The 17,555-nt window shown below is 39.9% G+C and overlaps 1 protein-coding gene across 5 annotated transcripts; it reads right to left on the reverse strand.

The window, feature by feature from the left end:
* Positions 1–682: 682 nt before the first annotated feature.
* LOC146388648 (hydroxyacylglutathione hydrolase, mitochondrial-like) lies at positions 683–8,909 on the reverse strand. 5 transcript variants are annotated; one of them, XM_084926086.1, is made up of 9 exons: positions 8,650–8,909; positions 7,039–7,223; positions 4,537–4,601; positions 3,557–3,674; positions 3,365–3,473; positions 3,153–3,256; positions 2,916–3,017; positions 2,746–2,825; positions 683–1,587 (listed from the first exon to the last, which is right to left on the reverse strand). In XM_084926086.1, exons 1-9 carry the CDS (start codon positions 8,834–8,836, stop codon positions 1,488–1,490), a joined length of 1,050 nt encoding a protein of 349 aa, XP_084782212.1. In that variant the 5' UTR covers positions 8,837–8,909; the 3' UTR covers positions 683–1,487. The 5 variants fall into 5 exon arrangements, with proteins under 5 accessions (XP_084782212.1, XP_084782213.1, XP_084782215.1 ...); XM_084926087.1 differs by lacking the exon at positions 8,650–8,909 and adding an exon at positions 7,676–7,838; XM_084926089.1 differs by lacking the exon at positions 8,650–8,909 and adding an exon at positions 7,602–7,621.
* Between the last annotated feature and the right edge of the window lie 8,646 nt (positions 8,910–17,555).

The raw sequence follows: 17,555 nt of genomic DNA on the forward strand, positions 1-17,555 counted from the left end.
GTCTGAAGTCATGCAGCATCAAATTAAACCAGAGTCACTCTGTGCTATGTTTGGTTCGGGCCAGAACCTGAAGTTGCCCAACTCCAGACACAGAACATTAAACTTTTCATTACTGCTGGCCAGATGAGCTATTTTACTTAAGTGGAAAGACTCTTCTCCCCCCTCGTATGTGCAATGGGTAAAAGATATGTCCTGTATGGATTTAGAAAAAAATAGATATACAGTTTGTGGGTGAAAAAACACATTTTATAAACTGTGGTTCCCTTTTCCGGACTTCTTTGAAAGGCCCACAACTATTGTTTCTGAGTAGCCCACAGATTAAGTATGGCTACATATCCATAATGTGCTTACACATTTGTTTTTTTCCCCTCAATTGCATTATTAGGACTGTGTGCACACAGTACTAATAATAATAATAATGTGTCCACATCAATCACCTACTAAATGAAACAAAATAATAATTATTTTTTTAAAAAATGCTCCCGGACCTGCTTCTTAATACTTTCATCATATTTAGACATGAGAGAAGCTTAATTCCATGGTTTGCTAATAGACAAGATTTAGCAATTATAACCCAAAGCATCTCCCAAAATGTAACTGGAAAATTTAGATAACACCGATGAAAGCGTTCGCCAAAGGCAAACTTCTACTACTGTAATAATCCAATAATATGAGATGTATATGAGAATATAACAGTTTTAATGGCCTTATTCTGCATCAGGAATATATTTTGCTTATGACACAATTTATTGACACAAACTTTTGTGTGAACCTACTGAAACAAATGTGCTTTATTGCTTTTTCCAAATTGCTTCATGCAATAGTCCTTGAAAGATTTTACTTTACGAGCAAAATATGATTTGGGGTTTCTAACAATGCTGACACAAGAGGTAGACAAGGCTGAGCTCACAGATCACTTTGATTACTTATATGTAAAGGCAGCTATGCTGTATTTTGCACATAAACAACCAAACTAGCATCTTTTAAGCAAGCGTGAAAATAAATGACATGAAGAAACATTGATACAAATCTTTGTAGGCAAAGAAATGATTACCTATTATTAAACCAACTCACAGAAAGTGTCCACATACGCCAACATTTGTTACTCATGTGGTCCTCGTCTTGTTAAATGTTTAAACGCTGAGTGAAACAGTAGTTTGAACATCAATATATTAAAGCATAAGACTAAATAACTTTTCTGATACATTTACAGAATAACTACATTTTTCTCATTTTAAAACATTCAAATAATGGCCATTTATTCCTTAAAACTGCCAACCCAAAAAACTCAAATATATCTAAAAGAATGACTTATTTATAGATTTATAGTCTAATATGTTATGCTGAACACTGTGATAGAAAAAAATGGACCTTGAGTTAAAGTCAATGCAATGGATGTGCCGTTTTTCAGTCGGTTTCTTTCTTTGAGTATATAATTGACAGCTTGCAGTGTTGTAATCAGTTGAAATGCCAACTCTGGTGCACTTTCACTCCTTGGGCACTCGGAAATTATCTTTTTCCTTCCGAAGACTTCTCATGGTCTCGATAGGGTCTGTCTGCTTCACATGCTCTTGAACGGACGGCTCTCTAAATTACACATTGGGGGGGGGAAACAAATGTAGTCAGGCAGCACTCTCACTGTAGGTACCTCAAAACAAATTATAATCATCTGTAATTACTACTACAGTGATGTGAAAAAGAGAAATTTCACAGGGCCCTGTACTAAGTAAGTGCACCCCAGGTTCAGTAGCTTGTAGACCAGCTCTAGCAGCAATAAGTAATGATTTCCTGTATGACTCGCAGTCTCTCACATCATTGCAGAGGAATTTCGACATACTCTCCTCTACATGACGTTGCTTCAGTTCATTGATAGTTGTGGGCATTTGTTTTTGCACAGCACTCTTAAGGTCCCACCACAGCATTTTAATCAGGATTAAGGTCTGGACTTTGTCTGGGCCATTGCAACACCTCCACTCTTTTTGGTTTCAGCAATGCTGGTATAGATTTGCTCCTGTGCGTCATCCTGTTGCATGATCCAATTTGGGCCAAGGTTTAAGTTCTGGACAGATAACCTCACATTTGATTCTAAAATTCTTTTGGACAACATGTCCAAGGTCGTGTGGATCAAAACAAGCCCAAATCATCACCCCAATAACACCTCAAATATGCTGTGTTAGCGCTGTACATTATGGCCAAACATCTCCACTCCTGTGTCGTCTGTCCAAAGGCAATTGTGGTTTGATCCAACTTTACAAAGTTTAAGTCATGCTGCCATGTTCTGTTTAGAGAGAAGAGGCTTTCTCCTGTCAACCCTTCCAAACCAGCCCTACTTGTTCAGTATTTTTCTAATTGTAATGTCACAAACTTTTACATTTAACATGCTAAATTATGCCTGTCAAGTTTAAGATGGAGCTCTCTTTTTTTCACTTTCTTTGAGCATTACAGTCTGACTGTTAGATGATTGTGCCGGGACATCTACTCCTGGGAAGACTTGTATTACCTTAGTTATATTAACAGACCCCTAAATACACCAGACCAGCAAACTGCCCAAATGTCAGCTTTTCTACAAGTTCACACTCGCTGATCATCAGTTAATTAAGTCCATTTCATTAGCAGCATCTGGCTACTGCTTATTCTCTAAATTCCTATAGAAGTAGTATTGCTGTACTTAGTTTTTTACAGGACTGCATTAAGTCCTGTGAAAACTCTTTTTCACATGGCTGTTTTTAATGAAGTTATACATACTTTACTCTCATAAAGGGGTTAAATGTGAATTCATCTGCCAGAGTGGACGGAATAGTTGGTTCTCCGTTGCTGCACTTCTCCTACAGACAGATAAATACACAAAAATTGCAAAGTTGTTTTAATTAATTAAGGATAACTGATTTGAAGTGGTTACTGTATGAATCACATACCTTTGCCCAGGCCAACTTCTTCTGAATTACTTCATTGTGCGGTTCCACATGACGTGCAAATTTCAGATTGTTGACGGTGTACTCATGACCACAATAGACATGCTTAAACACAAACACACTAAGTTAGTCACACACCTTAAACATACAGCAAAGTTAACTCATCAACTACTGAAGAATTTAAGTCTTTCCTTTTCCATCCTAAAAATCTGTAAAATTAATGCCTATGTTTGCAGTTACCGTTTCAGGAGGAAGGCGCCCCAGAATTTCTATCAAGGCTTTGTGCATCTGCTCTGCTGTACCCTCAAAAAATTTCCCACAGCCAGCCACAAACAGAGTATCCCCTGAATGGGAAAAACAGGAGTTCTTAGGGCCTTTAAGTTCACACAAAACATGTCTTTATTTACACTCGCAGTTTATCTCATATAAATGTTTAACTTAAGTAACCACACCTGTAAAGACAGCTGGTGGTTCAGTGCTGTTTTCTTTGGTCACGTAGTAACAAATGTGACCAGTCGTGTGACAAGGAGTAGAAAGGCATTTAACATGGAGTGAGCCAACCTGAGGAGAGAAAAACATAAGTGAGCAATCGTTCATTTGAAGCTTATTGTTGGACCACAGAGCAGAGAGTTTGCTCGTCTCACTTTGAAAGTGTTGGAATGAGAAACTTTCTTTGTAATGGCATCAACTCTGTCATCCCCTCCATAGACCTTCAGACCTGGCATTAGTTTCAACATCTTCTCATTTCCACCGGCATGATCCCTAAAACAGAAAATTAGTGTGTTGGTATTACTCTTTTGTCCAATACAGGTTTAGCGGGTTCTTAGCATAAGAAGCCAAAGCAAACGTTTATCTATAAAGCGTGCATTTAGTGGGCAGTAGCGTTTAATACCAGTAAATGGTATTCACAGCAAAACAATCAAGACAATTTGCTGATTTCTGGGAAACATAATGACAGGAAATGGGCGGGGTGATGACGTCTTAAGTAGTAGGAGCATCTTCTGACTTCAGCATCTGATGTTTTGGGATCATGTTTGCACAGCAACACCTTTTAGGCCATCATTCCTTCTCTTGCAGGCTATTTGCACCATTACTATAGTAATGCTAGTATAATGATGCAGGTAGTTTGTGGTCTGTGTTGTCAGTCAGCATCAAGCTAAACACAATATCTGCCACAAGCTTTTCCTAGAAGCACTTTGTTAGACTGGAGAATGCTGCTGCTAAATGCAGCATGTGACCAGGTAGTAAGATGCACATCAGCATGAGAAAATGAAAAGAAAGCAAATCAAAGCAAACAAAATCACTTGACTCCTACTGCAGCCCTGCGTGAGAAACAGGTGGAGAAATATATAAGCATACCTTGTCCTAAAAAAGACTTTACAAATTTTGAGTGAGTACAGTACAGTAGGTCACAGCCTTCCATGATCAGAGTGGACCTAATACTTTGTTCACACAGCACGCTGGATGTGAACGTGGTTATATTAATGGTAATGGTGATGAATATAAAATGTATCTTTTGCCTTAACAGGTACAATAAGTAATTTTTTAGCTTACTTATTATGGAAAAATTATCTTGAAAAAAATAAAGAAATTCATCAATGTTATAAAATAAGCAGTAGCTTACCAGTGGTGATGGGTGGTTAGAACTGTGGTGAGTTTTACACCATGCTTTCGGACAGCTTCAACAACCTGTTCAAAGCACACACAAAAAAAATGCTGAGTGGAGCCATGCCAATATAACTACTTAATTTATCAATAAATATCCAACAACAATTAGTTATTAAAGGTCTTAATCAAGAATAGGAGAGAAAAAGGTGTTTGTTACAGCTTTTTCTATGGAGAATTCACAGATTTGGGCCCTACTACTAATTTAGTAGGGCCAGTCAGGGTTCTTGGATTTTGGACTTGCTGAAAACTTGCTGAAAACATCAAATTGGTATTTCTTACTCACACGCTAGTTTTAAATGTAGTAATGACCAAATACTTGATATTTTCTAATATTACAAATACCTTTGACTTGATAGTAGACTTTCAAACTAGGCAGATTCTGTATATAGTTGAAAGGAGATTGGTCTTCTTCCAAACTAAGGACTACTGCGTAGTTGGAAAGATGTGTCTGTCCTTCACTACATATCATTATAATGCCCAAACAAAGGTCGGGCAGATAAAAATGCACATCATATCAAATTTCATTCTCAGTATTCTCTGAATAAAAAGATTGGATGCATTTTCCTGCAACAGTTACAGTATTCTATCCAGTACATACTTAACCTTTTCTCACATACACACTAACCTCAAACTGATATAAGGTACTCTGCACCTTTCTGCAAACTGTCCTGAAAGTAGGCACCTCCCATACAAAAATAATGAAATAAAAATAGTAAAATAAATAAATACATAAATAAGAAGAAATCTATCATGCTTGGATAGAATTACGTAGTGTTTTCAATAGTCTAGGGTTATGTTTTGACCTACACCCAACAACAACAACAACAACAATAATAATAATAACAATAATGTATTTTTCTTAAGTCCACAATATCACCAGCAAAATGCAGAGTGGATTCTCTCAGAGTTATGATGCTGAACACTATATGTATTCTCATTGATGAATGACTATTTTAACCCTTATAAACTGTTCGCATTTCAAGCCTTCAGAATATGGTTGGGGTCAGTTTTGACCCATGCTAAGAACTGGTATAAATGTTTATACAACATTTTGAACTACAGATTATATAAATAGAATATGCATAAATAGCATATCTAAAAAAATTGGATGATTAATGCTTAATTAATGTTTCAGAGACCAGATAGTGTATTTTTGAGATTTACAAGATTCATTTTTAGTGGAAAAAAAAAATCTAATACTTGAAAGCAGGAGAGAAATTATGATTTAATTATATTCTACTCAAAGTGAAAATGTTAATGACCTCAACTTTTGGGATTTATTATATAACAATGCAAAACTATTACAACTGTTAAACACTGCCCCTTGATATGTCATAAAAAAATCCTTGTAACTGCAGCCTATAACAATATCTATAATAATTCAATAACTTGTTCATTGCAAACTAATGTGTTTATTCAGGGCAGTGGTAGGACACCTTGCATGTGTGGAAATTGCGCAAGTGTTTCCCACACTCACCTAAATGCCAGTTCAGGTATCTTTATAATCTTGCTGAAAGGCAACAATCCTAATACTTCTAACCATTGCACCACCATGCTGAGTCATTTCAAATCTCATGTCTGTGTCAAGGCACCATCCCTAAAGGCACTCACTGACATCTATGTAACCTCTCGTGCACTGTTTGGAGATCACTCCATCTCACAGACCAGCTGGTACCGGTCTCTGTGGGAACCTGGGCAAATATAGTGAGGACGCAGACAGTCTACGTGACAGTGTCAAGGTCCCCCTTGACGTCTGTCACCTCTGTCCAATAAAAAATAAAGAAGGAAAAAACCCACATAGGCATGACTTGCACACAAGATTCCCTAAAACCCCTTTTTTTTTTTATTTGACCCACACTGGTAGATCTAAAAATCACATTTCATCACAAACAGCCTCAGTTTACAAAAGATTGTAGCACCTGTACAACAGTATAAGATTTTGGATCATTTTAGGTATAGTCATAAAGTCAGTCAGAAACACAAAAACTAAACAAAAAAAGTGTCTAAACTATTTCACACACTTTCTCTCATTTAAATGAAGCAACTACTACAGTACTCTGTGTAGTAAATACTTAATTTAACTTGGTTATTCCTCACACACACACTAACCTCAGGTGAACTGGCAGCAGGTACAATTGCACCTTGAACGAACTGCAAACTGTCCTGTAACTAGACACTTCCTCAGATGTAATAATTATAATAATAATGATAATAGTAACAACAACAACAACAACAACAATAATAATACTTTCAGGCTCAAAATAAAAAAAATAAATAAAAGACAAAACAAAATGAAAACTATGTTGCTATCAAATATTTTTAAAAGGACACAATTTTGACTTGAATAGTGTGTAAAGGTTAACACATTCACTTGTAGGTAGACTTTCTGCATTGGTGTTAAAGTGTTGTCAACTGATTTATATAACATTACTTGATATGATACAGTGACTGAACAGACCTTTATTGGCTCCACGGGGTCTACAACAGCTGCTTCTCTGGAGTCCACATCGATCAGTAGGTACATGTAGTTGTCAGACAGCGCAGGGAGCAGTTCAATCTTCATGTTTGCTTGCTCCACCAGATTAGATTTCCTGACCACACTGTGAAGGAGGGCGGCTGCCTGGGCCTTGACTTCCACCGGAGCTTCAAGAGGGGATAAAAGTCAATATTTAACACCGAGCCACATCAGACAGAAATCGGGACAGTTTAACTTCTAGTCCCCTGTACCTCTGTAATATATTCACATACTCCTTGCCTTACATTCGTTTAATGCCACAAACGCGAGAAACTTAAGACACCTCACCGCCCCGCTGGACAAGTGAAGGCCACACGTTAACACGCTTCGGTGTTGGATTTTTTGTGGCACGCTAATTAATTACACCGATATGACAGTCATAGAGGAGGTTATATAAGAGGAAACAGGTATGAGCTCAGACAGGCCGGCTGTGCTCATGTGACAGCTCCCCCCCCCCATCTTAAGACGACAAAACATAAACAAACGAACAAACGCCACCTACCCACCTAACGGCAGCGAAGCAAGCGAAAACTACGCTAAACCTTCGCGGGCTGAAAATGAGAAAACCGTGTGGACGTACCGAATTTTAAGGCTGTCGCAGCTCCTAATAGAGTGCAGGCACTCCCTACTAGTGACTTGAATAACATAACAACAGTAGCTAAAGTCTTATCACGTTTGTGTAAACCAGAAAAGTTTGGTTTTGGTTCAGTTCCGCCTCCGCCTCCGCTCCCTTTGACCTTTGCCCTCCAAGGCTCCGCCAATCAAGTCTCGGGTAGATAGATCGGGAATGATCTATCTACGTATTTATTTACGTAAACAAGTTACACGTGACTGTCTAACTTGTTTACGTAATTCTGCACAAGAGTAGTTTAATAAAGTTAGTAAGTGGTTTTGTTTTACATTTTAGTCCCGGTAATTATCTCAAATAAGATAGCATTGATTCGACTTGTGTGCTCTGCGCATGTCCATTCAGGCTTGCCGTAGGTTGATGTTCCGGAGCGGTCAAACGGTGTCGGTCAACGTTTAGTTACACTCGTGCTGACTGCTTCAAGGCAGACGAAACCGCTCACGGTTCTCCACGATGACAGCACGGAATATTTCTCGGTTCTGGGAATGGGGGAGGAAGATCATTTGTGTTGGGAGAAACTATGCGGATCACGCCAAAGAGCTGAAAAACGCGATTCCTAAGGAGCCTGTCTTATTCCTGAAGCCTCCTACTGCATATGTGAGAGAGGGCTCGCCTATCTTGGTGCCCCTTTACACCACTAATCTACACCATGAAGTGGAGCTGGGGGTGGTGATCGGGAAAGGGGGCACGGCCATCCCGCAGTCCGCCGCTATGGAGCATGTTGCGGGTTATGCTCTGTGCTTGGACATGACAGCCCGAGACATCCAGGACGAGTGCAAGTCCAAAGGTCTGCCCTGGACCATGGCCAAGGCTTTCAACACCTCCTGTCCTGTCAGCGAGTTCATCCCCAAAGAGCGCATCCCTGACCCGGGGAAGGTCAGCCTGTGGCTGAAAGTAAATGATCAGCTTCGACAGAGCGGCTGTACCTCTCAGATGATCTTCTCCGTCCCATATCTTATCAGCTACATCAGCGATTTCATCACCTTGGAGGAAGGGGATCTCATCCTGACCGGGACCCCTAAAGGAGTCTCCGCCGTGCAGGAGCACGATGAGCTGCAGGCTGGGATCGAGGACATTGTTACGATGAGCTTTACCGTAGACAGACAAGACCATTAGCGGGAAAAGAGACTTAACTGAGGCAGATGAGATAGACTCGTGAAGAGAAGGTGCTTCAATCTTTTTTAAAATCTTTGCGCATCAGCAGATGGCAGTGCTGTGCCACCGAGACTGTATTTCTGATCAATTCTTGCTGCCTTGCCCAGCATTTTAGAAGAGCCGAAGTACAACACACAGTTTCGTGACACCGTTTGAGCAAAATCAGGACAACTATAATCTATTTTACTGTATTTTAGCCATGATATAAAAAACATATTCATCACACAGTGTCACTATGTCTTTCACCAGACTATGAAGTAATTTATAGTATTAAAATGAAAGGTGTAATGATGTTAAAAAAAAACAAAAAAAACAAACCTAAACTAAAATGAGCATTAGATCATTATATTTTTGTAATTTATTATTCTTTTTTTAATCATTTGCTGTAAAAAATTAAAGGATTGCAGAAACTTGAAAACAGCACCTTGTATTCTCCTTTTTGAGAAACTTCATATTTTTCAGAAAACAGTAAATAAGAAAGCTATTTCATAATAAAAACAAGTCCTCCATTAAAAAAAATACTTGTCATTGGTAATGACAGTTTATATCAGTATTCATCTTTTTATAAATGCATTAAAGTTCAAATAGTATTCTCAGCGCAGATGTGATCTATGTATAATCACATATATGTTTTTATGTTAATGTTGAAAAAGTGTCTCTTCGTAATCTTGTACACCAGATGTTTGAAACACACTCAAAATACTTAAAAACAATTACTTCAAAATGTTGATATAAAAGTTGATTTTTTTCCCCCACAATAATTAGTGGCATTGCTTTTGTTCCCAGTGGGTTATATAGTAAAATCTAAAATTACAATAATAACAGTAAGGTACAGGTAAAGTTAAGAAAACATTCCTTACATTATAGTGTAGATGTAAATTGTATGAAAGACCATGAGTTTTACAAAACACAAAAACAAAAAAAAAACGTATGGTTCATTTAAGTATTAAAGTTTTAATATATCTAAGGAATTATTAAAATTTAGAGAAGCTCATGGGTTGAAAATGTTTGTTGTCCTCAGAAGAATTCAGTTTGAAAAAACCTGTTTGATTAGCACGGGATCAGTTCCATAGTGTAGCAGTTTACACATTTACCCAATGAGTGAAAAGTCCTTCTACAATCCCAGGAGAAGAGACAAATCCCTTTGGGGTTGCATCAGGAAAAGCATCCGGAGTTAAAAAAAAAAAAAAAAAAAAGTACATCTGCCAAATCAAACATGTGGAGCAACCCACTGTGGCGCCCCTTGTGAATAAGGGAGCAGCTGAAAGTAACATCAGATTTGTCACTGCGGGAGTTTGAAATACAGGTTTCACTACCCAGCTGTTCTTAATTTAGGAACATGGCTACACTTACCGGCCAGTTCAGTACATACTGTAGCTACCTGCTTTTGCCTTTAGAAGTGCTTTAATTCTTCACGGCACAGACTCAACAAGGTGCAGGAAACATCCTCAGAGATTTTGGCCCATATTGACATGTTAGCATCACACAGCTGCTGCAGATTTGTTGGCTGCACATCTATGATGAGGATATCCTTTCTCACCACATCCTAAAGAGGCTCTATTGGACTGAGATCAGCTGACTGTGGAGGCCATTTGAGCATTTGAACTCACTGTCATGTCACAACCTGAACTGTTAGTACAAGACAGGATGAATCTGCTTTGGGTGTTCAGAGACGCTCTTTTGCATACCTTTGTTGTAACAAGTGGCTATTTGATTTGCTGTTGCCTTCATTCTTCTCTGACCTCTGGCATTAACAAAGTAACAAGTTTTTACCCAGAGCACTAACGCTCACTGGATATTTTTCTCTTTTTCGGGTCTTTCTCTGTAAACCGTAGAGATGGTTATGCGGGAAAATCCCAGTAGATCAGCAGTTTTTGAAATACTTTGACAACCACGTCACAGTCAAAGTCACTAAAAGTCACTTTTCTTCTCTATTTTCATGCTCAGTTTGAACTTCAGCAGCTTTCTTGTCCATGTCTACAACCCTAAATGCACCAAGGTGCTGTCACCATCAACTCAGAACAACATCTCTGGGCGGAAGCAACATCTCGGATCAGTTGGCTGCGGTTGTGAGGTCTCAGAATCTGCTATGTGAGCAAAAAAGAGTGACAAGACCACAGAATCGACGGCTAATAACATCACGGAGAAACTCGCAGCTATTAACGGGAGACTGAGAGACCAGTGTCGGAGTGTTAAAAACAGCTTGAAATTCTCATGAGTTGTTTGCAAAAGAAAAATTACCATCATAATGCGGCTACCCCTTTGGCGCCAGCTGTGGGCTCAAGGCTGGAGCCGAACAAAAACTCCCTGATAACGACTGTGTTGAGTCTGTTCCTTCCCATTCCCTACAAGGCCACCTGGGTTGGCTGGAAGACTGTTTACTTAGCCTGGCGGGGCGAAGGACACTGTCTCAGCTGAACGATGGACACGCACACACATACATATATTGATACTGATAAGCACTCACTGACGCATCACCCTCCCTATCCAACGCCACCTCCAACGCTTACCTCCTCCATGATGTGGACATCGGGTCAGCTGGAGGCGCAGTAGAAAGATTGCAGCGGTCCCAGATCAGATGTACACACTGGAACACTTTCCCATGTTGCTTGTCTGTGTTTATTGTGTTATGGTGTGTTGATACCTGTGCATTCCTGTATTATCCTTTTGTGTTACACATTTCAATGTTTTTTCCTCGCTACCTAGCCTGACCTGTCTCCCCAATGTGATGTTTGTATTGTATGTACGGTCGGCAAGGTCTGTCATCTCGGTTGTGGGCAAAAGACCTGCAACTGACAAATAAAGGCTATCTCATCTCATCTCATGTAATTGATTAGATATTTGCATTAACAAGCAGCCTAACAGGTATAACTAACAAAGCGTTCGTTAAACCGAGTGTATTTTGCTGCTTATTGAACCAGCCGAGATGTATTTCCTTCCGAATGTTTAATTGTGTCACACCTAAATACTGCATTTGATACTTTCTTTGATTTTCTTTAAACAATCTGCGACACATAAAAGAGCGCCTCCATTAACCCAGATTATCAGCTGTGGTGTTTCTGCACTTCCAGTGTAATTTTGACTTCTAGGATGTCAACCTTCACCGTACCCTGATAGTTCTTAGACTTTTTAACTTCTCTTCCAGGTTCAGAGACAATTCTCCCACAGGCTTCTCTGTTTTCAGGATCAATCAGAGCCTCCATCAGCCTGTCCCAGGCCAATCTGCCGTAACCTGAGTCTATATACATCATCTTCCCACACCTGTAGGGCATGTTGTCTGCAACACTCTTAGTGCCAAGCCCTGGCCTGCAGGGAACTCTGGGGTTATGTATGTCTGTCATTAGAACAGTTATGACAGATTCAATTAGATTCAGGAGCTGGGAAATGTTTCCATGGCCCATTTTTTTCCTCATCACAGGGTTAGTATGCTATGTGCTCACAGGTGTCGTCTTTTATGAGGTATGAATCATACTATTCATTGTCCCCGTGTGACTGCAGGTATTAAAGCCTCACAGGTTTTTAACAACGGCTTCAAAGCTGGAGCTCAGCTCTGGTTTAACATTCAGCACATAAACCAGCACCGTGTCAACGAGCCTGAGAAGGTATTTTTGACGCTTTGAGCAGGGATTACATGAGGACCACAGTCTTTCGATTCAGCAACAATAACAGTGACATCACTCATGATGTCAGCCCAGGTGGTAACTGAGTCTTATAAACAGAGTCGATCAGAGTACATTGTCAGAGAGCTGCTGGTGTGCATTTAGTATCTGAGAATTGTTATGTGGTCGTGCGGTGATTAGCACTACAGGCTCACAGTGAGGCTACTGGCCTGCTTGGATTTTCTGTGTGGAGTTTGCATGTTCTCCCTGTGCCTGTGTGGGTGTTTTCCAGATACTCCAGCTTCCTCCGGGAGTCCAAAGATGTGCACATTAGGTCAAGTGGTGGTTCAAATTGGCAACAGGTGTGACTGTGAATGGCTGTCTGTCTCTGTGATAGCCCTGTGATAGGTTAGTGACCTGTGCAGGTGTACCCTGCCTCTCGCCCTATGACAGCTGGGATAGGCTCCAGCCCAAACATGACCCTGAAATGGGTAAAAAAAAAAAAAGACAGAAATGTTATGCACAGTCCCTTGAAGGGTTTTACTGGAGGAAAAGAAAATGAGAATGGTAACAGTGAACGTCATAGACAGAGCAAACTGTCCTCAGCCTGTGGATTTAACACATTTTGTAACTTCATGTAATCCCAGACTGACTCAATGTTGATGAGTTTAGGGCTTTTGTAGAATTTGGGACCAGCGATGTGCTATGTATAAAAATCTAAACGCGGAAAGTGCCAACATTTTTGAACACTTCCTCTTCTACAGATTATCACAATGCAAGAATAAACAACCACATATTGTGTCTGAAAACAGAGGTTCACAAAAAGACTACAGGGTAGAATAACTTGGCAGGATGTGGCTGGTTGAATCTGAGACCTGTTAAACGTATTGTATCATGCCATTTATGGCATATTCTGGCAGACCTCATCTTGCTTGAGGTAATTGCGTCAAATATCGCAGGTTCAGATGAAAAACAATGTGAATATGAATACAGGCTTGAACATGTACCTATTCTTTAATGGTTCACTGAAGGGAAACTGAACTGTTTTCAGTTTGTTTTATAGTAGTGTGTAATATCAGTTTAAATCAGCATCCAGCCTTTGTTTTTTTGACTATACAGTGTAAGGCAGGAATGCTGCAGCGTTGAGTCTAACTGAAAAACAACTATAAATTTTTAAATAAGACGTTGGACTGTCCATTCTTTGAGAGAATAAAGCGTTATCCCTTGATTACCAGCTCGTGTCTGTCTGTGTGTTGAGCAATTGACCATTTGTTAGGTCTAGATTTGCGTGCTGCACTGCAAGTCACCAGATGGGGCTGTGGTGTGGCTATTCTTAGGGAAAAAAATACCAACCATAGGAAGGACTGAGTCAGAGGGAATGCATATGACATATTGCATCAAAGAGACATGCTCTCATACGGCCAAGAAATTGATTTGATGTCATTTTTGGAAAGGCATAAAAGCAGCTCCGTGTGACAGGACTCTATGTGCATACTTATATATCAACTGAGGTTTTTCGGTGAATATGTGTCTTTATCCCGTGTTTGATGGACTCTCCCGTGCGTGTGCATACGACAGTTGCATTAATCATTAGTTATTACTAACACAATGGAGGAAATTAAAAACGGATGTGTTATATCTTCACGGGCCAAACTGCGGAGCCATAATTCATTCTCACCAACTAATGAATGGGGTCTTTGACAAATTAAAAAGAACCATGCATGACGCCCAGGTGCAGACCTCTTTCATTCAAAGTGAGTGACTGCACACAGTTTGTTAACACTTTGTTTGAAGCTGCAGATGCGTCCACATCTGTCCATACAGATGTGGACGCAGCAAAATAAAAATAAAAGCTCCTCCAAAGAGTGTTTCCAGAAGAGTTGAATACAGTTTTATTTTTAGTGTGAAAGCTTTCCATTCATTTGGCAACACGCTGTACCTCATCAACTAAGTGCAAGCTTCTCTGTAAAGTTTTCCAATCAATGCTCAATAAGCAAACTGGAGCTGGTATTCTGTAGTCTAAAATAGAAATGGAAACATGTGCTGAAATGTGTCCAGAAAAACAATGCTATAAAATCCTATTGTAAAAGTTCTTAATCCGGCGTCCCTCAAAAGTTTCCCTAATTTGCACTGAACTGCCACGAGCATTTGAAAATCTCCCCAGCCCAAATTTCTTTCTCATCAATTAAAAGCGGAGTCAGAATTTAACAAGATAGTGTGAGGCCTAACCACAAAGAAAAGGGAGAAAATCCCCAAGCATTTCTTCCCTGAATCCACGGAGTCTGTGGTAAGGGTGGAAAATGTGTGGAGTGCTCAGTATGAACTATCTTCATTTGTGGCTGCTCAAAGGGGAAACCACTTTTACACGCTAATCCTACTTTTAATCTGGTGTGTAGAAATCAGCGCTCTTCCCCTCAGCGTGGTCTTCAGTTCATAGCCCCCCCCGTCCCGAGTGTTTCTGATTAGTTAGCTGGGTGCCCATTATTCAAAAATTAGAGTCATCAAAAAAAAAAAAAAGGAAATAGACATCCACCATCATGCCTAATTTCAAATAGTCACCGTGGCCTGTAACTCAATCCACATTGGGTAGTTTTTCTCTCATAAAAACAAATCCCTCATGTTCTTTATTGATGGCGTGCAACTGCAGACTGAAATCACTAGAAGCTGCATGCTGGTGAAAGCTAAACAAATTACTGTTCCCATGACAAGGGGATGATTACAAACGAGCAATTTATAAATGTATCTTTTGCATTTTAGTTGTTTTGACCAGTTATGGTATTATAGATTATCCATATTTCAAGCAATCTTAGAGGAAATGTTGTATATACGTTGGCACTTGTCAGGGTTCCTGGGTCGTTGACCCAGCGATTTCAGTTTGTTCGTGTTCAGTTTATTTCCTACATGCTCGTGTTTCACTGTGCCAACCTTCTGTCTCTGTGCATTATGTTCTAGTTCCACTGCATGTGTCATTAGTCAGATTATGTTCAGCTGTGTACTCACCGGCCTCCAATCGTCATCATCAGTTAGAGTATTTAAGTCTTCAGTTTCCTTCTATTCACCGTCGTGTCATTGATGTTGTCACTGCCGTTCCCGTGTGTTCAGTTCTGTTCAGTCACTTCAGTTCAGCCAGCCGTTTCAATAAATACCACTATCCTCCACCGTGAGTCCAGCGTTTGGGTCCCTTCCTCCCGTCCTCTCATCCACACACAACACTCCTGACAGCACTTTTCTGACTTTTAAAAAGCACATTATGTTACATCTGTCATTTAAGAGCAGGTGTAGAAGAGGTTCGAATATACTGCAGAGTAACAATGGTTTATTACCATTTATTACCGCAGTTTTTTAATTAATTTATTTACGGTATTGTTTTAATTTTATTTCAAAAGTTTCATTCTGTTCATCTGGATGTGACTGACTACTATGTTGAACAAACGGCCCAAAATTTGTGTTGCCTGACTGCAAAATGTGCAGGTCTTCAAAGCCCAGTACGCTTGTGCTGCAGTTTGCTTGATGCAGCAGGAATCCTTTATTGCTTCAACACAAGCCATAGAAAAGAACTGTTTTCCTAGCACAGCGCTGCTGTTGTTCTGTTGTATGTGAAAGGCACAGCAATTTAAACAGTTTGAGGTCTAGACTTTGACCTGGCTTTTTTCAGCAGCTGTTTGCCGCTGTGCTTCGGATCATTGTCCTGTTGCATGAGACAATTAAAGCCAAGCAATTGTTGTCAGACAGATGGCCTCACATTTACTCTAGAGTACTTTGGTATACAGAGAAGCTGATGATTGAATCACTGACTGCAGAGCGCTCAGGTCCTGTAGCAGGGGGTCCAGAACATGACCCCTCCACCACCGTGTTTTAACAGTTAGTATGAGCTGGCTTTTCTGCAGTTTCTCTGAGAATGGCACGGTCTGACCTTGAGGTGAGTTTGCTGGGACTCTTACTGTGATGGCATTGCGTTCACACAGCGGAATGTGCCAGCAAACTTCCAAACCCTCTCATTTTCACAGGTGGTTGCTGATGATCAGTTAATTTAATTAGAAGCACCTGGCTGCTTGGATTATTAATTCCTATGGGTTTACTTAGTTTTTTACAGGCCTACACAGACCTGGGCAATTTAAAGTTGCATAATGGATCACGATTGGTTAAAAACCAGCGAACTGCAAATTCACGCTTTGATATTTCATATTTTTAGTGAACACAGAGAAATTTTCTTTCTTTAGAATGAAAATGAGTTGTTTTCTGAGAACAAACTGGTTTGGAATTGTAAAATACATCCATATACATTTTGATTGTTCTTTAAATGTCTGGTGAAGTCTGACACTTTAAATGAAACCAAGACTTTTGTGAATTGCTGGATTGATGGCGGTCATAAAATATGACAAAATGCTGGTGATGTCGACAGACTGCTGCGGCAGCCGCAAGGAGAGGGCGGCTTCTCGTGAGGTCATATCCAGAGACAATACTTTAAGACTTATTTGCTTCTATTAAAAAGTTGGATGAAGTTCTACTTTTGTAAATGCGCAGTAGATCATTTTGTTCCTGGCTCTCAATCACTTGCCAATTCTTCATTCACCTCAATTAGATTTCTCACATCATTACCAATGTTTAGTGACAGCTGTAGATTATGCAGAATGTCTTGCTGATTTAATCACCCTTAATGACTGGGCTAGTCCTGCGAAGATTGATACAAACATCTTTCCCAGGTGGCAGAATGGGATATCAGTTATCTTTTAATGCCTGCTGCCGGGCTGGCACGGCAAAATGGCAGTGCCCTATCAGCGTGCCTGGTAATGCAGAGTAATAAAAGTTGGCACAAATGAAGTGAGCCAAGTATGTTAAAAATTTTAGTGAGACCCACTAAACGTTAATGCCAGACAAATAAAACAGAAGGGGAATGTGAGAGAAATACTGACTGGAGCTAAAGGAGAGAAGACACAAGGAGTGTGCGTGCTGTGATGTTAAACTTGCACATATACACACATCAGCATGCTCATGCAAGCAGCCGGCCATTTCATTCACAAGCCACTGACGTTTCCACAAACAAAGCTCACTCTTAATTTAAATTCTGTTTTAACAGT

The sequence above is a fragment of the Perissodus microlepis genome, chromosome 4 (assembly GCF_051167445.1).
Source record: "Perissodus microlepis isolate ML-2025 ecotype Zambia chromosome 4, ASM5116744v1, whole genome shotgun sequence".
In the NCBI taxonomy this organism is placed as follows: Eukaryota; Metazoa; Chordata; class Actinopteri; order Cichliformes; family Cichlidae; genus Perissodus; species Perissodus microlepis.

What these genes read in the sequence shown, in the direction of transcription:
- LOC146388648 (XM_084926086.1), bottom strand. Translation starts at nt 8,836, where the DNA reads ATGGTCTTGTCTGTCTACGGTAAAGCTCATCGTAACAATGTCCTCGAT. An exon ending in ACCACCAGCTGTCTTTACAG is followed by an intron (nt 3,257 to 3,364) that starts GTGTGGTTACTT and finishes TTTCCCATTCAG; the next exon opens with GGGATACTCTGTTTGTGGCT. An exon ending in AGAAGTTGGCCTGGGCAAAG is followed by an intron (nt 2,826 to 2,915) that starts GTATGTGATTCA and finishes ATCTGTCTGTAG; the next exon opens with GAGAAGTGCAGCAACGGAGA.